The sequence below is a fragment of the Primulina eburnea genome, chromosome 13, assembly GCF_022965805.1.
Source record: "Primulina eburnea isolate SZY01 chromosome 13, ASM2296580v1, whole genome shotgun sequence".
NCBI classification, from domain to species: domain Eukaryota; kingdom Viridiplantae; phylum Streptophyta; class Magnoliopsida; order Lamiales; family Gesneriaceae; genus Primulina; species Primulina eburnea.
The window spans coordinates 26466398-26487255 of NC_133113.1; the positions used below are offsets into that span (position 1 = coordinate 26466398).

The 20858-nt window shown below is 32.6% G+C and overlaps 1 protein-coding gene across 1 annotated transcript; it reads right to left on the reverse strand.

Moving 5' to 3' along the window:
• Nucleotides 1–948: 948 nt before the first annotated feature.
• Nucleotides 949–2502, reverse strand: LOC140810729 (uncharacterized). The gene is made up of 4 exons (XM_073168614.1): nucleotides 2088–2502; nucleotides 1850–1926; nucleotides 1356–1754; nucleotides 949–1262 (listed from the first exon to the last, which is right to left on the reverse strand). Exons 1-4 carry the CDS (start codon nucleotides 2497–2499, stop codon nucleotides 1164–1166), a joined length of 987 nt encoding a protein of 328 aa, XP_073024715.1. The 5' UTR covers nucleotides 2500–2502; the 3' UTR covers nucleotides 949–1163.
• Between the last annotated feature and the right edge of the window lie 18356 nt (nucleotides 2503–20858).

A 20858-nucleotide genomic window follows, 5' to 3' on the forward strand; every position in this document is an offset into this window, starting at 1 on the left:
TGTGATTGTTAAACGACGCCAGTGTAACTCCGAGTTTCGAGACGTGACACAAAGTGAAAGTTCGCAATCTCAAAAAACACTACTTTAGTTACTTGAACTATATAAGTTGATCAGAATTTGATTTCCTTCATATTCGAAATTCCCTGCGATTGACACTCATACAATAAGATGAGAATTTTCTTGAGGGAATAACAACGTACAGTTCTCGTAGGATATTTCTTCGAGATTTTTTGGAGTTGCTAATTTTGTTATTTGATCAATTTAATCAGCAAACTCTAAATCTAGATGTTATCTTTCTTCTCCATTGTTAAGGAAAGCAAGAGAGGATAAGAGAAATTAAAATTGTTGAAATTATCTGGAAAAATCAATGAAATAAAATAGGGAAAGTTAACAAGGAGTAGCATTGATGAAGGTGAAAACAAATATATAAACCATCAAGAAACCGAAAAACATGAGAAATTAAAAAAGAGAAGACTCGAAGCATGAACGACTCAGATAAACAAAATAAGAAAAATCATTGGAGAAAAACAGGTCTCGAGTAAGAAAGAGAAGAACGAACATCAAATTTGATGATGACAAGGAAACCGTGGAAATCCGAGCCAATGAAAGCATTGCCGAATTTCATAAAAGGAAGTAAAAAAAATAAAAAAGAGATTAATAGAAACTGAATGAGGTGAAAATCAAGTCAGGAAAGAATGAAATAAATCTTTGTTTGGAATGATAGATGAATTATGGAAAAACATGTGCTATTGCACAAGTGAAAGTAAATTTAATGCCTATTCATTTGCAAAATTAAATTTAAGAAAATTCATAGTGCACACAAGTCCGTTACTTGTCCCTTCTAATATTCAATTCAAAATAGGCAAGCACGGCAGGAAAACAAAAAAAAAAAATCAAAAGATAATAACGATCTTAAAGGTATACCAGTTCATCGTGCCATAACTCGATCTATTTCCTGAGCTCATAACACAAGTGTTGCATCTAAGTTCCAGCAATGTTTCATGATTACTCGATATAATTTGAAGTTTTTTTGTTCAAGAAAATGAAAACCTGGAGGACTAAATACATATCAACCTGTCCATTATTACAAAGTCTTGTATGGAAGCTGTAATGTCACTGCATACTTTATTCAAATATTGTTTCTGAATTGTTGAAACAGCACTTCAGTTATTCTCATTGTCTTTGGTATCTGAGCCGTCACTCTCGAAGTTTGTTGCTTCTGAACTCCATTGGCTCCCATCCATTCTTGGCACAACCGAATTCTGTATAAATTAATGATCAAATTGTTAGAACTTAGAAAAGTTCTTGGGATACACTCTGTCATTAAAGTTTGAGTATTAATTTTCATTTGAGACCTGTTGTATGTAAACTTGGTCCAAATGACACGGGCCTGCCCCCGAAGCCTGAGGATTTATCACAGATCCTTGTGGCACGCCAGGAAAGTTCTGGATCAGGCAATCCATATCGGTAAAGCGGAAGAACTCATCAGATGGATGCCTCCTGCCACCACGGGCTTGGCCAGGCTGAGGTGGATGCTCGTACGCTGCAGGTGGAAGCCCCATTTTTCCATTCTCACCCTTATCCACGGTCTCGGTTTCGGAGCCCGATCTTGGTTCAGATTGTTCCTTAGCCAACAGGGGCATCGACCCAAATCGCCTTGGCTTGTAGTTGGACATGATATGAGAAGACGCTTGAGGGGAGTTTTGTTGGGATTTCCTCTCATCGGGTGCTCGCCAGTTGTCATTCCGGCATTTCTAGGAGGAAAAATAGGAAAGGTTAGATCAAGAAAACCTAAGAAAATGATGTTCTGTGACCGTGCACGGTCAATCACAATAATCTCGGAACAAACCTGCAGATGACTAGCAACTTGCATTCTCGTCAAACCAGGTGTATTCATCAGATCAAGAATCTCCTTAGGAAAGCACCCTACGCATTGAAATATATCGATAACACGCAGTCTTATGGCAATTATATATATATATATATATATATATATATATATATATATATATATATATAAAAGAAGAAGATTCGAAACGATTAATAACTGGCAAAAATTAAACCAAAGAAAAGGATAAGAAACTTACTGCCTTCACCAAGCTGCCTAACAGCATCCATAAACTTGGCATGAAGCTCCTGAGTCCACTCCGTACACACCTTTCGCCTAACCTTATTGTTCTCAAACATATGATTCTGCGAATAGTCATCCTGGCGCCAACTACCCTTGTGCCCCAGTAACTTCTTTTTGCCCAGTTTACCTTTATTGTTCATCATGTCGCTGTCGTTATAGTTATGACCGTTATAGTCTTCTCCGTTAAAGATTTCCATACCTCTTGTGCTATAATTACCCGTGGCTGCTGCTTCTGGAAATCTCTCTTTTTCACGGAGCATTCGGGTTTTATCCTTCAGAACATATTGCCACAGGCACCTCAGGATCTCAAGTGTTGCAGGTTTCTTAATGAAAAGGAAGGCACCATTTTCCAGAGCTCTCATGGCCATGAACGCGTTATCATCCGCTGACATTACTTGAAAGATCAAAAGGAAAATTAATTATAATGTTTGAGTGAAACGAAATGAAATAATATAGTGAGAATCATTGTGATTATAAAATTTTGGAAATTGTATTTTTGGTCATCTGTATTTGTCTTTAGATTTTAGTTTTCAATATTGTTGAATTTCAATTTAGGCAATTATCTTTTTTTTTTGGTAATTCATCTTTTCATCTTGACGCTAAGGTAGCACCGATGCTTCAATGACGTATGCAGTATAATGTCAACACTCCCAATAAAAAGATATTAAATTGCCAAAAATCAAAATATACGAGAGTAATACTAAAATTTGATAACAAAAAATAAGCAAAATCACAAAAAATTATAAGAGTAGGTCTCTTGTGAGACGGTCTCACGAATCTTTATATATGAGACAAGTCAACCCTACCGATATTCACAATAAAAATACTCTTAGCATAAAAAAATAATATTTTTTCATGGATGACCCAAATAACAGACTCGTCTCACAAAATACGACCCGTGTGATCGTCTAACACAAGTTTTTACCAAAATTATATATATAATACACACGACCAAAAATACAATTTTTTTCATTTTATGTATATATATACTTACAAATGACGGGTAAATCCATGCTGACAGCGAGTTGGAGAAGCTTGAATCCATGGAGGTCTGGCGAGTTGACATTAGCCATCACTATGTCGAATTTGGCCTTCCCGCTAGATATAATTGATATAGCAGCAGAAGCAAGTTCAACAAATGTAACTGAAACAACCAAGGCAAATTCAAGAGTTAAATTGATTACAATTTCTCGATGGATATAAGATGATGCGTGTCCTACGTTTATTAAATATTTATGAAAACATTTTCCTTTTTTTATATAAATTATTATACCAATATGGGAAATTCTTAAAAAAAAATATTAAAAAATATAACATGTAATTATGACTGCCAGATTTAGTTTGCTATAACGGGGTCGTCCAAGGAATCCAAATATATTTCTATATTCGGTACGAACACAACCCTACACGTACCAAGGACCAAGATCTGGACAACATGGGATCAAATCAGGTTGTCAAATGTAGTAACATACAGACATGTATTTATCAATATATATATATATATATATATATGTATATGTATGTATATATGTATATATGTATATGTATATATGGGATTATTCAATCCTACCCCTGCAGGCTGCAGGGGTGCATCCAAGGGCTGGAATTTTTTCTGGCCTAATTTTTTTTTTAATTTTTTTTTCCCCATGAAGTGGAATCTCAACCATTCATATGGGATGTGGGCACTGCCCCCACACCCAGGATCGAATGAACCGTATATATATATGTATATATAAAGACGTACGTGTACCTCGGTATGAGCACATTTCGAGCATTTTGGCAGTGTTCATTAGTGAGTCAGTGTCATGATCCACAACCAATACATGAATCTCTTGATGCACAATAGCATGGAACGAAGGCGCCATTGAATTGCTTATTCCTTCATTTCCCCAAATTCCACCAAAATCCCACATTGTCATCTTCACAATAATTGCTCTACACATGAAAAATAATTGTACATTAATTATAAATAAATCTAAATCTCCAAACATTTAAAATTCTATATATATATGTAAAAAGTTATATAAACAATAACGAATTTTCTGATACGTTGTTTCTTCTGATTTATTCGTCGCGAAATTCTTATCATAAAAAAAATAATCATGATTTTAAAGTGAAATAAGAAACGAAAAGGAGTGAAATCAATTGAAGGAAAAGGTAGTACGTAAATTTAGTACGCAATCAGTGATGCAAGATTTAGAGTGGAGAGGAAAGAAAATTGAAGAGATGTATTTATATGTGTTGAGTGTATTCTTCACTGTAAATTGTGTATTTATTTATTTGACTGTCGACAGATTACGAATTTCTATAATCCACCTTCCTTTTTTCTTCAAAAAATAAAATAAAATCCACTTTCCTTTCAATTTCTTTTTTTTTATAAAAAAAAATTACATTGTATAAAAAATATTAGGGTTGTTTGACCATATTCCAGTCAACATTATTATACAAAATTAACATAGGAATTTCTTAAATGCTTATTCATTTTTGTTACTAATTTATGTTTTCAAGATTATGTATGAGTTATTACATAATCTAGAGTGGAAAGTAGGAGACCAGTGGTCAAGAGTCAAACCCTAAATAATGACAAATGACAATGTTAACTGAAAAAATGATACTAAACCATCTCTAATCCGAAATTATATTAATTGCGTGTTTTAAATTAATAGCGTAAATTTTAGATTAAAATTCATTCCATCCATATACTTCAAACTTTACTGTAAAACAATTAATTTTATTAGAGTATTTCTTATTAGTAATTATTTTATGTAATATGATATCTACTTATATATTTATTAATATATTTACATGCTAATTATGTGGAAGTCATTTTTATATAATTGATTCAATTTCTTTAGACAATAATTTCTTTTAATTTTGTAATTAGTTACTGATCATTTTTATACTAATCGAATATTATAAAATTTAATTTTATATGTAAAATGAAAAATTATAGGAACTAATTTATTATAAATAATAAATGTTTTCGTTAGTGTCAGTTGTTGTGGGCGATTTTTTGTGAAGAAAACGAAACTCATGTTGCGACATCATCTGAGACAATTCACTGCAGTTCCACCTTATCATTCTGCTTTAAGAGTTTTAGTAGCTTGTGGTATACACATATTCTGAGCCTCGTGATTTATTTTTTAGGAGAGGAAAGCTATGTTCTCGGAAGAAAACAATCCGCAATTTAGTAAATGAGACACTATCACGGGATATATTATTTTGCAAGTCCAACAAACGTTATAGTACTATAATCTCTTATTTAATCCGTAACGTCTAAATTGTATCAGCAGTCGTTAGTTAGATGACAATTATAAATAATATTAACAATAATTTTTATTATGTTAGTTAGATGATGGTTATTAAAAATCATAACATTAGGAGTTAGGTTGTTTCACATCATATATCTTTGGTTAAATGTTATGTCAACATATTTAGAAAATAAAATTGATTATTTAAGTATTTCAAACTTTATTGATATGGATAATAAATACTTTTAAACTTTTAAAATTTAAAGATTTTTCATTAAATTAAAGAGACAAGGAAGTAAATTAAAATGAATAATGCAATTAAAACGCGACGATATTGAGTATCATAAAACACATTATACAAGGAATCCAAGGGTAAATTCGAGCCTTCGGCAATGCCAGAGTCCTTGGCCCATGGCTTGCCAAAGGGGTCTTATCAATGATTTTTACCATGAGACAACACACAAGACGATTAGATCTACCCATCTACTGGGATCAAATTTTCCATATATTGTTAATATATATATGTGGAACATAATTATTTATTTAAGGATATTTTAGGGATTCGACATATATTAATGTATCCCTAATATAATTATTTATATATGTTGATAGGCGTCACTGTATTATTATCACATACATAGAGAGAGCGAGATAGATAAATGGAGAGTGACAAGAAAATAGTTTGAGAGATGATATGTTCTTGTAAAATTCTCTTTGTTTTATTGGTTTTCAATATACTGGAAAGTTTCATTTGTAGTAAGTGGACGTAGCTCCCACATCAAAGGTGAACCACTATAAATTTGGTGTGTTATTATGTTTATCTTTCGCATATTTTATCGTTTCGATAAGTAAAATCGAGATCGTAGTTCCTAACAACCAGTACCAACACATCTCCCTACAAGAAAAACGACTTTCCGCAGCACGTCATCAACAGCGTGCATTAAAAACACGCTGCGAATACTACTTTTCACGGCGTGCACCCACCTGTGCGCCGTTAATAGTGTTGCACTTGATACTATTAACGGCGTGCGGTAAAAGCACGCTGCGGATAAAACTATCGAAGGCGTGCATATAAAGCACGCTGCGGATAATAACTTGATACTATTAACAGTTTGCATTAAAAGCACGCTGCGGATATTATTATGGACGGCGTGCATTAAACGCACGCTGCGGATAGTAATATTTGCAGCTTGCATTTTTGTGCGCTGTTAATAAATTATATAAACGACATCGCACAATAAACGCACGCCGTTAATAGTATTATTAACGACGTACAAGTTTATGTGTGCTGTTAAAAATAAATCATTTTTGTAAAAAAAAATCGTGTTCAGACATTAACGACGTACATTAAGCGCACGTCGTTAATAGTATTATTCACGGCATGCATATTATTAGCACGCTGCAGAAAATGAATTCGAATTTCGATTTAAGGCCACATTTAGCGACGGTTTATCTAAACCGTCGCCGATTTACATGGTGACGGCTGCGGAAAATGAGTTCGAATTTCGATTTAAGGCCACATTTAGCGACGGTTTATTTCAAAGCGTCACCGATTTTACATTCGCGACGGTTAAATAATAACCGTCGCTATATGAAATACATCGGCGACGGTTTAGTATCAAACCGTCGCAACAAAGCACAAATTATCTATTTAATCCCGATTTCCGTTCCATTGTACTTCACACAATTTAACAACACTTAAAATTTTTCTCTATTTATATGATTTTAGTTTCGATTTAGATACCTGTTTTTGTTTCAATTTTTGGTTAATTTTTTAATTGTATTTTTTATTAAAATTTATTAAATTATAAAAGTAAATTTTTTTTTTATATTTACGCAAAATTTAGCGACGGCTTTTAGTACCGTCGCGAAATTTTAAACCGTTGCTTTATTTTAAGACCGTCGCTATATTAGCGACGGCGTTACTTTTCTTAACCGTCGCTGCGTGGCGACGGTGTCACCAAAACCGTCGCTAATATTTTGTTTTTTTATGACTATTAACGGCGTACGCATGAACGCTGCGGAAACTTGTATTAACAGCGTTATTTGCACGCCGTTGATAATAGAATTAACAGCGGGCAATGCACGCCTTGGATAAGCTTAAACTTTTAACAGCTTGTAACTTTGCAGCGGGCAATGCGCGCTGCGGAAAGCCCATATGCGCGCTGCGGAAAGCCATTTTGTTGTAGTGTCTGGTTGAATTTGAAATCGATGGCCATCGAATAAGGTTTGATACATGATATTGGAAAATTCTATGAAAACGATTTATCTTCCCGGAGAATGCAAATCGAAGACTAAATGTACGGTAAAAAATTGCAACTACCGTTTGCGGGGGTAAACAAGAAATAATTTCAGATAATGATTGGAATCTCCTTGATAGACAGATCATGTTGGTTGTCATTCGACTTACGATGTCGGAGAACTTTGCCGATGAAGTTGCAAACGAGAAATCGACTTCAGGTGTGATGAAGGTTTTTCCAGATATATATGAGAAACATTCCACAAATAATTAGATATTTCTTATGAAAAAACTTTTTAGTTTGAAGATGAAATATGGGGCTGCACATCTGAATGAGTTTAATACAATTTTTAATCAATTTTATTCCGTTAAATTTAATTTCGATGACGAGATTTTCGTCTTGATACTTTTGGCGTCTCTAACAAATAGATGAAAACCAATGCGGGTTGTGGATAATAATTATGTTAGCAGTGCAAAACTAAAACTTATTATGTCAGAGCTAGATTTCTTGCGGAAGAGGTTCGCAAAATTGATTATGGTGAAACAACAACATCAAGTTATGCCTTAAAATTGGAGGCAGTGGTAGAAGACATAATAAAAACTCTATAATTAGTATCAGAGTCAAGGTCACGTGTTCGATTCTCATTGATTGGAAGAAGTGTGATTATTGGGAGGGAGATTGTTGGGTACAATATTTTGTCTCACCTGGTTAGAGCAATCGAAACGTGGTGTTTGAGCTATTGTATAGTTTAAAATATTTGAGTCGCACCGTTACCATCAGCTATAGTTTTTGATAAATCGACAAAGATTTGATAATAAAACTTTAAATAATAAACGATTTATTGACATTTTAAAATTTTCTTCGTGAAGAAAGAATATATATAGTTAGTTCAAAATCAATAAATTATTACTCGTTAGTAAATGGTATTTTCTGTTTGTATTATAGGATGAGTAAATAAGAATATATAATTTTATTTTGAAATTTGAGATAAGGTAAATGGTTAGTTTTCTATTCAATTAATTTTGGACATATATATATATATATATATATATATATATATATATATATATATATATATATATATATATATATATATATATATATATATGAAAGGAAGTAATGTTCTCCATGTTTTTCGTTTTATATATTCAATTATTTTCCTAACATAATTTTCTTTGTTGATTTGACTGTGTAAATATTTACTTTGATTTTGCCTTCCTTAGATGATGATATATTAATATATTCAGAGATTTATTATTTGTGATAGTAAATTGATAAGATATGATTTCAGTGATTAAAAAGAGTTTATTCCTAATAAAACTCTTGCTTTCGTTGTGTTTTAGGTTTCCTTGTGGAGATAGGGCTCTACACCTATAAATAAGAGGTCAAGGTCATGGATAAAGTCTTCTTCGATATCGACTATACATACACACACGAAGAAGAGATTTGCAGAGTAAAAGTGTTCTCGATGCCGTTGCTGTTTGAAGTTGTGATTCTCGTGTTGCACTGAATGCTGCCAACATCTACAGACAACATCCGTGAGGATGTTGACTGATGATCGTATCTAGTTGATAGTGATGTATGGGATCGAGTTTTGGCTTTCTTGTTTACGTTTTATTTTAGTCATTTGTTTTAGAAAGCATTTGTTTTTTCAATTTGTTGAGGAAATTGATTTTAGTGGGAATCACTAGTGATAGGTTTTTGTGTAACCGATTTGGTTTTTCTAGTGATTAATTTTCGCCATAAGTTACTGCACAAGTATTTATATTTGTGCATATTTAATCTTGTCCATCTATTTATTTAAAGTCAATTTGTGCTATTAAAGTTAATCTTCCACTGCATGAAGATGTTGTCCGAGATGTTGTAACATCTGGCACAACATCTAATTATGACAAAACACGAATTTACTGTTTTTAATCCTATACATATATTTTTATTATTTGTTATATCTTACGGACAAAATAATCCTTATAATATATATATTAACGAAGGAAAATATATCTTGGGAGAATTATCTTTCTTGCTGGTAAAAGGAGTCAAACCCCAAGAACATTTTATATTTTATAGTATGTGGATGACAGTACATCAATATATAAATGTCGACCAATGGTGAAAAAAATAGAGAAAATTTATATTTTTTTTCTTTGAAGTTACAACTGATATAGAAATTCTCAGAATATTATTTATAAAATATTTTGAAATCCGTAGTTTGCAAAAGTTTAAAAAAATTTCAAAACTACTCAAAGAATTATTAAACTCAATTCAAAATTATTTTAAAATGAGGTTTTTGTCCAAATTAATAACCACGGTTGTATTAAATTATTGATAGTTTTATATATTTGACAATTTTCTTTCATTGAACTATCTTTTGACTGAAGTTTAGCTCAAGTCCATAATATTAAAATTTACGTTAATAATCAATTACCAACATAAGCTAGAAACTATAGAAATCTTCATCGTCCATAACTACATTCAAAAAAGTTCTCCTTTTACGCAATAATTAAAATAATTATCTAAACACGATTTTTATTATTTTTAAATTAATAATTTTTTAACATATATTTTTATTAAGAGTGATATAGCTATCTAAAATTTAAAATATACAAGTGTCCATTCGCACGCGATTTATGCATGCTTATTAATTTTTTTTTTTGTATTTGATTTTGTGTATAAATTATATATTATTTTATTAAGATATGATACTTATAGATTATATATAATTCACTAAGATAGTTTGAATTTTTATATAAATTAGAGATAAGTTGAAGAAAAAATCGAAAAAAGATATAAAGACATACGAAATTACGAATAAACTAAAATTACTGATTTTATTTTTTTTTCTATAGAAGATGGCTAGTTTACTCTTGAACATATTGAAAGGTTCACAAATTAATAGTTATGGTCGTGTATGATTTTATTTATAATTGATCTACCTATTTGGATAATAAACTAAAGCTCAACCCAATTAAAAATTCAATTAACCTAAAGAATCAAATATGTCTATGGTTGATCTTGAAATAAGTTGCTAAAAAATGAAAATTAATAAAACTAAAACTCTGTAATATTTATAACCACATATCCAGGACGGGTATGGGACGGGTATTATAGGACTCATGACCTGCTTCATACTTAGACGGGTCTGAAAAATTAGACCCGAGACCCTCCCCATGACCCATTTAATATGTCCAAACTCGTCCAGATGGGGGTCCATTGACCCAGAGGCCAGATCCATTGACATCCCTATTCGCAATTTAGTGTGGTGAATTGACCAATATAGGAAATTTTTAAAGTTGTGTTTATTTGTTATTTCCTCACGGGGACCGTCTTTTCCTTGTATGCTTCATTGCCAAATAACTCTATTTTTACTTGGCAAGAGATGGAACATCAATTCCATACCCAGTTTTTTAAGAACATACTCAAATGTTTTCATCATCAGATTATCTTGCCTATAATGCAAAAATCAGGTGATACCGCAAACATGTTTATTGATAAATTCAAGAAAATGAACAGTCGATGCAAATCCTTCTTTCTTGAGACTGGATTTTTGAAGATGCCCAGCAAGGACTTAATTTCAAATTGAGGAAGAAATTTCAAGGGATGAAATTAATGATTTGGTCAGTACCAAAGAATGTGAATGCATCTAAGATAGTCAAATTGAAAGAGTTGAATATGACAATAGAAGTTTGTCTAGGTACTGAATTTAAATTAAAATCATAACAAACTATATTCAGAAGCATACATTTCTTAGTATGCCAAAAATGATAGTTGGTTCATTTATTTTTCATATGCCCATCACCGCCACAGAATAAACAAACAAAAACTTTGAAAATCACTAGGATTATTTTGTTGTTTATTTGGAGGTTGTGTATTCGTAGTTTCCTTATCCTTCATTTTCTTTCCTTTATATTTTGAGGTAGAGACATAATGAGCACTTTTTGTCTTCTCTTCCTTCGACGTTTCCACTTTCTAAAGAAAGTGTATGATGAGCTCATTCAAAGACCATGTCTGTTTCTGACGAATTATAGCTCACCTTAAATTGATTAAACTGTAGAGGAAGAGATAACAAAATCATATGCACCAACAAATCTTCAGAAAGGTCAAGCGCTTCAGAGCAGTCAACCTTCAAGCGATATGAGACATCTCCACATGTTTCATTTGCCCATCTACCTCATTGAAACGACGTTTGCCTAGAGTGTACCAATTTCAGGCTTTTAACTCTTAGCAAACCTATTGTTGAGATTATTAAGGAATTCCTTAGCTATAGCAATATCGCTATATTTTGTGCGACTGAATGTGCATGTGATTTGATCTCTCTCACCTTTCAAACTCCTTCTTTTCATCAGAGATACACTTATCAGTAACAGTAGGAGGAGAGTAAACTCTTATTGTAAAGTCCAAGTCCCTGCCTTTGAGAACTATAAAAAAATTATCTTGTCTTGTTTTGAAGTGGATTCATTTTAACTATAAATATAATTTATGTTTGTACTAATATACTTATGAGTCAAATTTAAATAGAAAATAAAAATAACAATATACATGCTAAAAAATTATCCATATAAAATAATCAATAAATTCAAATAATATAAACCTCATAACATGATACCGAACACTCCATTAAAATTCTATTTTGGAAAAAAATGTATATTGTAAGTGATATTCTAGCACAAAAGTCCAACACTGATAGTAATTAACATATCAAATAAAATCTTCTTTTGGACCACTTTATTATTCACATGTAAAACTGAATAACTATCGCATGTTTACTACCACATGCGTATATGTAGTTATATTAAATATCGAACTTCCTTTGGGCCGAGAAATATCTATATAGATTACATACACCAAAATCTTTTATATTTCAAAATAAATTGAGCTCCATAAAAAATGTCACTTTGACGACATTTCATATCATTCAATCCATTTTAAAATATATATGACCTTAATTATCAATATTTTAACAATTTAAAATTTTAAAACTTAAATTGAATAACTTGATACTTAAATTTATTTGCTCTAGAAATACCGGCGTGGGAGCACCCAGAACCTGTGCTTGTCCAAGACAGGCCTGGGCACGCGGGCTTGCCCCAAAGTAGTTCCCCCACGCACTAGTCTTTGTCTGGACAAGCTTGGGGGAACAGACACGATCAGAATGAGCGCCCCACACACTTGCGACTGCCCAAAAATTGTGGAGTGCGTGCGGACGCACCCTAAATGGTCGCCCATGCATGCTCGTCATTATCCCGATACCTGAAAAACATTGACCCATGCGGGTGTCCTGCCTTTTTGATAGGCTAGTAAAAGTTTCCATTTTTGTTCTCATATATCTCATTGTTACCACTACCAACGTACTTAATGACACATGTTTTTATGAATTTATTGTAAGAGGAAGTTTTCCGCTCTTGCGATAAATTTGGGCTAAAAATGGTGATTTTATATCACAATTAAAGTTGCCGATATGATCTTAGTGTAAGACTTGGAGCAGAAAAATTCAAAAATGTTTTTTGGACAAAGCGTGATCACGCTTTGTGACTGCTCTTCGGCTGCCTAGTGAGATAAGAAATCTTTATTTCAAGGAAGAAATACAAAATAGAGTTTTTTCATGAAAACTCTATATTCTTGGATGATATTTTCTAGTATTTTTTAATTTTAGGTATTAGGTTTTATTTTAGGTTATTGGTCTTTTATGTTTTTGGGTCCATTTTTCTTTCTTTTGATTGACTACAACTCACGTGAAGAAGGCGCACAAGAAGATTGAAAAGAAATAAAAAGAGAAGCCTCCTCCAACCAAAAAAACTCACGTGAAGTGAAGAGAAAAAAAAAAGGACTCGAGGATTTGCTCTCCAATTTCTCCAAGATTTTAGTACTTTTCATTTATTTATTTATTTTTATGGAGATCGTAAGACAAGCCATGCTTGGCTAATTTCCTAGTCTGGTTTAAGGGTTGTTTTTACTGTTTAATTTATCACTGTGAGGTATTCGTTCTTATATTTAATATGCTTTTATTTCAAGTATTTGTCGATTTATAATTTAATGATATGAATATTGTATATCAATTAATCTGACAATTTAATTCGATATAGGATTTTCTACTGCTAACCAGGAATTCAGTGATCCGTAATTGTCATGAATGATTGGTACATGAGTAGCATAGATTAGATATATTGTGCTATCATAATATATTTAATCTAAATAAATCAACATAACTGAATTTATCAATTGCAGTTTTCTCGGTTGTTAAATTTCAGGATTAACAGTTTTCACAAATCTAAAAGTCATCTTTAATTAACATGGAACGCTATCGTGCTCAGTCAGTTATTGATAAGTTTTGACGGGATGCTGGGCTCGGTCAATTAATTTAGGAAAACACAAGAATTTTAGTAGCTATCCCTATAATTCTAAGGTTAATTGTTTGGAACAACTTGAATAATTTATTTTTTAGCCGATGAACATTGATATAATTAAATAGTGGAACTCTCTTGAATCAGATACTTCTCATGTTAAATTCTTCATTTTATTCTAATTGATTAATTATCGTTTAAATTTATTGTTTTCTGTTCTTGGATAAATTCAAATCGCAAAATCCCCCATTTTACTTAATTTTATTAAAAATAAATCCCTCGTTCCCTCTGCACGTACTCGACTCTACTCACAATTGCACTCGCTATATTTGAAAGTAGGAAATTAAGTTTGGTGACTCAAAGACATCACATCACTTTTCAACGCCGTGCGCTGTAGAAACAGTGTGACGACCCTATTTTTGAATTTTTGAAGATTTTGTTTTTGAACAAACCGAACCGTAATTCGAAATTATCAGTCTGAATCCTTGAAAAATTGTTCAACCAAATTTTTTTCTAGACATGATGAAACCAAACAAAAGTTACAATTCCTAATCTGAAGCCAAACAACATTCCGAAACATTAAATAAAATCTTAGTTATTAACATTTGTATATGTGATACCACTTGTTCAGGAAAAGCCATAATAAACTCAGAATCTATAATGTTACATCATAAAAAAAATAAAGCTGCTATGTAGTAGAAGCATATATGAAGTCATAATTCTTATCCTTGAGAACGAGTTGTTGATTTTCTAGATCGACACGCTCTTAATTTGAGAGAATCCTTTTGTTTCTCTTCAAATTTATTTTCTGTAATGGGAGTAGAGTACATGGAACGTGATAACTCGCAACCGATGACCATAATCAAGATAATATCTATCGTTATCTTATGATATTTTTATTTTAGTCAATCTGTAAGGTTTGAGACATATTTTGCTTAACAGTAACAATGAGTATAATCATATGTGACAGTAAATTTTTGTTTTATCAGAATTAAGTGTGATGAGAAATATTACGACATTTTATGTGAGGACCCAGACACTAATTCATTTCTTAATCGTTTTTGGGAATAATTTGATCAATTATAATAAACAAGGTCTAAATATTTTTTTTCTAAAATACAAATGTGGAAACCGTAATGTAATCAATCTGATATACATATCAAAGATAAACATACAAGTCCTGTACTGGATACAATAACATCAAACTAAGGTTCAACTACTATATAACAAGTGTTGAATCATATTCTACTTCTGATCCGGATCTCCACGGTAACTTGTCCTCTCTCATCCTCTTCTTGAACCTGATCCTTTTCCACCTGTTGGCATGCATACATACAAACACGACAACAGCCGGATAACTCCGGCGAGAATATAATGCGAGTATAAACAATGAATAAATGCAATCATATAAAAACATATATAAAAGCATAAACAGTCATCAATAACATGTATCAAGTCCGAAAACATTAATTGATATAAAACTGTAAATAAACTGGTGACTCATCATCTCAGACTCGACTCATCTCTAATTTAGGGATCCCGGTTTCTAGATATTGTCTCATATATCGAATCTCAGCGATAGGAGTCGATCTACTCCTAAGCAAACATCGATATAAACCAAACATCCAGTGTCTTGGCATATCCGCCAATGACTAGGCATCTCCGCCCAGGACTCAATACACGCTTTGTTATAAATCAATAGACTAAGCATATCAATCTCATTCAATTGTAAACATCAATGCAATAAAGTAAAGTATGTGATATTTGGGAAACCTAAGTTCAATCTGACTCAAGTCGATTTCTCGGTTAATATTGATTTATACCTTTCTTTCCGTCAATCTGGCTCTGTCGAAGTCTCTGATTCAAATCTGTCAATACTCAATCTGGCAATGACATTATCAATCAGATATCAATCGCAACATCTCATAATCGATAACAACACAATTCTGATATCAAATCTCAATCAGATCAACTCTGAAAATCATAATAATTTCATATGGTATCTGTTTCTCAATTCGATTTCAATTATACGATGTTTAACTTATCAGAAACACCATATATGAATCATATCTGATCCTTCAATAGCATATTTTCAAATCATATCAAAACGTAATAAAACTTACGTCCAGTTGCAGCTCTCGTCACTAGGAACATGGTACTGCAGTCGGATTGAAATTCTGACGGCAGATCTTGCACAAACTTCAAATTCCTAAAATAAAAGGCGTAAGGATTTTTCACAACTTCCCTCGACCCTTTTCTCTGAACCTTTCGTAAGGATATATATATATATATATATATATATATATCATGCATGGTGAAGGATAGGTTGCTCCTTCTATGTGCAGCACGTCTCGCGCATATGCGCGACGTATCTCGGCGCATATGCACGAGACCTTATGTCTCGGCACGTCCTCATCACGGCATCTCGCGCATATGCGCGCCCTCGCTCAGCGCAAATGCGCGAGGTTCTTCACAACTCTCTGCCATCCTCGCGCACATGCGCGGTTCCATGTCGCGCATATGCACGAGGTTCTCTGCCTACTCCGCGCATATACGCCATGTCCGGTCATGCATATGCGCGAGGGGTTAAGTCCTCGCACATAATTCGTGTCTTTGTTCGTCTTTCCCGGTCTGATCCGTTCTGTCTATAATCACATCAATTTATCAACAATCAATTCAGATTACAATAATCAAAATCTCGGACATTACATTTCAGACAAGATGCAGCGGAATATATAACATTGTAACACAAATAACTTTAAGTAAATAAATGAACCAGACTAAATTTTGCACAAGTATTTAATACTTGTGCGGTGCCTCATGGCAAAAATATTCATTAGAAAAACAAAGAGTTTACTCGAAAATCGATCACTAGTGAACTTAATGAAAATCAATTTTCTAATCACGTTGAGAAAATAAAATGCTTTCTAAAACAACTAACAATACTAAAACTTAATTAAGAAAGCAAAAATGCGATGCCAAAAACTGGAGCAACAAAACACGATTTTCAGCCAACACTTATACGCGTGTTGTCTACAAATGTCTCCAACAATCACGGACAACACGTGAAACACCACTCTTCAAAACAACAACGTCCTTGAGAGTTATTTGTCTTTGAAAACCACGACGTGTAAAGTCCACACGTGTATGCATACACGAAAACTTCCAAACGAAGAGTCAAAGGCATAATCATTGACTGTTCTTCTTTGGCTTGTTTCTTTTATTTATAATTCTCCTCAACTCACTGAAATCTATAAGATAAGGGAATCAAGAGTTTTAATTGAAGAAACTTCTTTTTAAATCAACAATTCTATATCATCAAAATCTTTATTATAAATATAATATCTAGAAATGCAAAACCCAATATTCAACATAATCTTATCAATAAGAAAAATAAATTTAAGGAAGAATTATTTCAAGGAATAAATTATATCTTGAAATTCAAGATTATTTTTCCTTTCAATCTCCCTATTTTTTCCTTTCTGGACAAAATCAAATCAAAATCAATTTTTCAGTTTAGCTCCAGTTAACTCCCCCTTAATATGAGAATTTTTCTCTCCCCTGAACAAGATCAAGTTAGCATAGATGTTGTTAGTTATGTTGACAATACACGAGTCAACACCTGCAAAATATTATCACCAGTTCATTATCACAGAGTGAACAAAACATATCTGGGAAAGGAAACTTTTATCAATCAGATCAGAGAGAAACTAACAGAGCAAAACAATAAAAGGCAAAAAATATCATAAAAAATATCAGCCATTTCATCATTATCTTCCTCTTTCGTCAGCATAAAAAATATCTGTCATTTCATCAGTATCATCATCTTCACTATCTTTGGTTCCTGATGGTCCAGCAACTCTAGTATCATCAGCTAGAGTTTGTTTGAGTTTGATCGGCATTTTCTCCCTCTTTTTGTCCAGAATGGACACGTACTTCCAATAACAGCCTGTAGTCTGCAACAATATTCTCGTAGTAGGCTATATCAGCCTTGTATTGAATAATTTTTTCCAGAGCATGATCGATTTGAGCCTGGATGCAGTAGTGGAAAGTATCACTATGGCCAGCTGGATTGGGAGAAGCTTCAGTGCCTTGGGGGATGTCACCTGTAGCATGAGAGGTGTGTGAGGCAGACCAAGGAAGATCAATCTTCCGGTTGCCTTTAAACAGAGCCAGAGCAATTTTGAATGTCTCAATGATATCGGATAGTTGCTCATCAATATCCCTAGCAAAACCTTGAGAGATCAGCATTCCGTAGATCAAAGAGGGGAACGATAGCTTAGATGCTTTAAGACCTCCTTCAGCATATTGAAGCACGGTCTTGAAGACCAGCTTCCCAAAATTAAACATTCCATTTGTCCCTATGGAGTACAAAACCAACGCTTGGTGACGGGTTACAATGGTGAAGTTTTTGGAGGGTGCACAGTTGCGGATTGCAGTTTGTAGAGCATTGAATACAAAGATGTCATCTTTGGACGCTGTGGATGAGCCGGAAATTGAGAGATGAGACCCTCGGAGAATGTGGACGTGACATCGTGAATGTCAGGGGGAAGTCCATCTTCATTGTCTGTTGATGGCATTGCTTAAGGAATGCGATCAAGTTGTGTATTGCAAAGAAATCACCATTTACATCACAATCAATAACAACATATCATATACATTAAAGCTAAAATTACAAAACTTTAATCGATCGCTTTAACAATAGATAATTATTCATATATAAACTCCTGTAATAAAATTGATCCAACACCAATTAACCATACTTTTGTGTGGTCATGACAAGATAAGAAAAATAAAAACTGGGACAGCCACTCAATGACAATATTGAATTAGAATACTCGTGTGTCATTTCCAATGTCTATATCATGGGATTTAATGCATGAACATTGAATACTATCACTATACATCTGAATCTGAGCATGCATTCATCAACTTGTATCCGAATTTATGCATGAGGTACAACCTATGTATTTACCATCATCCAACCAGTACAAGCTCTGAGTGAATCTTTCTGCCAAAGAAAAATAATATTTCGGTGGGTTTAGATTGTAAAATATTTAAGTCTTTGGAAAAATAAGCAAAAAACGAATCATATATATCTTGACTTGTCAAAATTGGTTAGATCCGTCATTTACACATAAAATAGATGTATTGAATTGACAATTTCTCGACATATCAAAATGATGGGCTAATCCGCCTCATCTAGTTTACATACAAAATTGATTAAGCTGATCAAATCAACCCGCTATCTAAAATAAGTGGATTCAAAAAGGTGTGTCGAGCCTAATAATGGATTGCGGGCCACCCAACTATCCCATTTTCATATTTCTATGCATACCTTCAATGTGTTTCGAATCTCCCAGCCAAGGGCGGAGCTACATGCTCTTGTACTCGGGCTGGTCCAATTTTTTTAAAAAAATTATGTGTAAATTTTGTATAATTTTGTATAATATGATATTAGACTGGGTAGATCAATTTAAAATATTAAAAAATTCTAAAGTTAAAATTCTAGCCTGGATGGAGCTATATTTTTAGCTCCGCCACTGCTCCCAACTCCATCGTAATGAGAAAAGGAGAACATAGAACTTCAATATAGAACATAATTATATTTCTATTTTAACTTTTTATTATTCCACGAGAATATTATGTTACTATATTATATTTTATATCAACATCTACGATTTAAAATGTTGAAAACTTCAAATATTTACTAAATACATGATGCAAACGTTTACAATAGAAATTAATCTTAGTTTAGAAACCAAAACAAAACATTAATAGAAAAATTAATGTCTAAAAAATAAAATTTTCAAAAGTTTTGGAAATGTTTTAACCAAACATTACGTTTACATTCCAATTTTTTTAGGATATATGTTTAAAATATTATTATTAAGATTCAAGTTGACTCCCCTTGTGCGTTTTGTAAGCTCATGTTCTAACTATATATACTTTATTTAGGTTAGATAGATGAATTCCAAATCTCCAACTATTTATTTTTTGAGTCATTGTAATAGATTTCAAATTCACCTCAATACAAAATCATTTCAAGCAATTCCTTCACGTACTCCCTCCAATCCAAACACATCTTTAGCGTGATTCAGTCGTCAAGAAAGAGTTAAAAATAACGCGACAGTATTTTGCTAAATGAATATTTAAGTTAATTGTGAAAACCCAAATTCATGTTATGCTGAAAAACATTATTTTTATTTATTTATTTATTCTATAAAGGTGACTGGAGGAAGTTTATATAGTTAATTGTCGTTTTCAAGCACCAACTTAAAAGAACTATATATTAAAGCATAAACTCAACAGTTAAGGTTGATTAAACAAAGATTCTGTCCTAAAAAAAATCTGATTCTTTTGGATTCACCATACACGTGCAAGCCCCCGGTTACGTCCCGAAGTTGCCGGTTCAAGTTTTGTCACTACGTTTATTTATGTGATTGAACAAGTAAGGCTACCTTACCTCATATCATTCGTCGTCTCTCTTTGCGGAATAAAGTATTTCTTCGAAAAAACGATAGAACATATGTCTCGCAAAATCGAGTAAAAAATATAAACTAGCAGTGTCTATATTTATGCTAGTATACATATATCTATACTAAATTTGAGATATCTATATTGACCAAATTGGTCCGTCAATGTGACACCAACGTGAATTGTACTTATAGTTTAGAAAACTACACATTTATTTTCTTTGTTAAATGGGAAATAAATCAAAATCATAATTCTTTAATCATAATCTTGATTAATCTCTTACATCATTATAATTTCAAAATTTGATAGACTTTAATTTTACTTTAAAAAAAAAAAACTATTTTCTTCTCTTTTGTGTGTGTTGGCGTTGTGTTTGTGCTGATGTGTAAATACACACAATATATTGTTATATACACTTTTT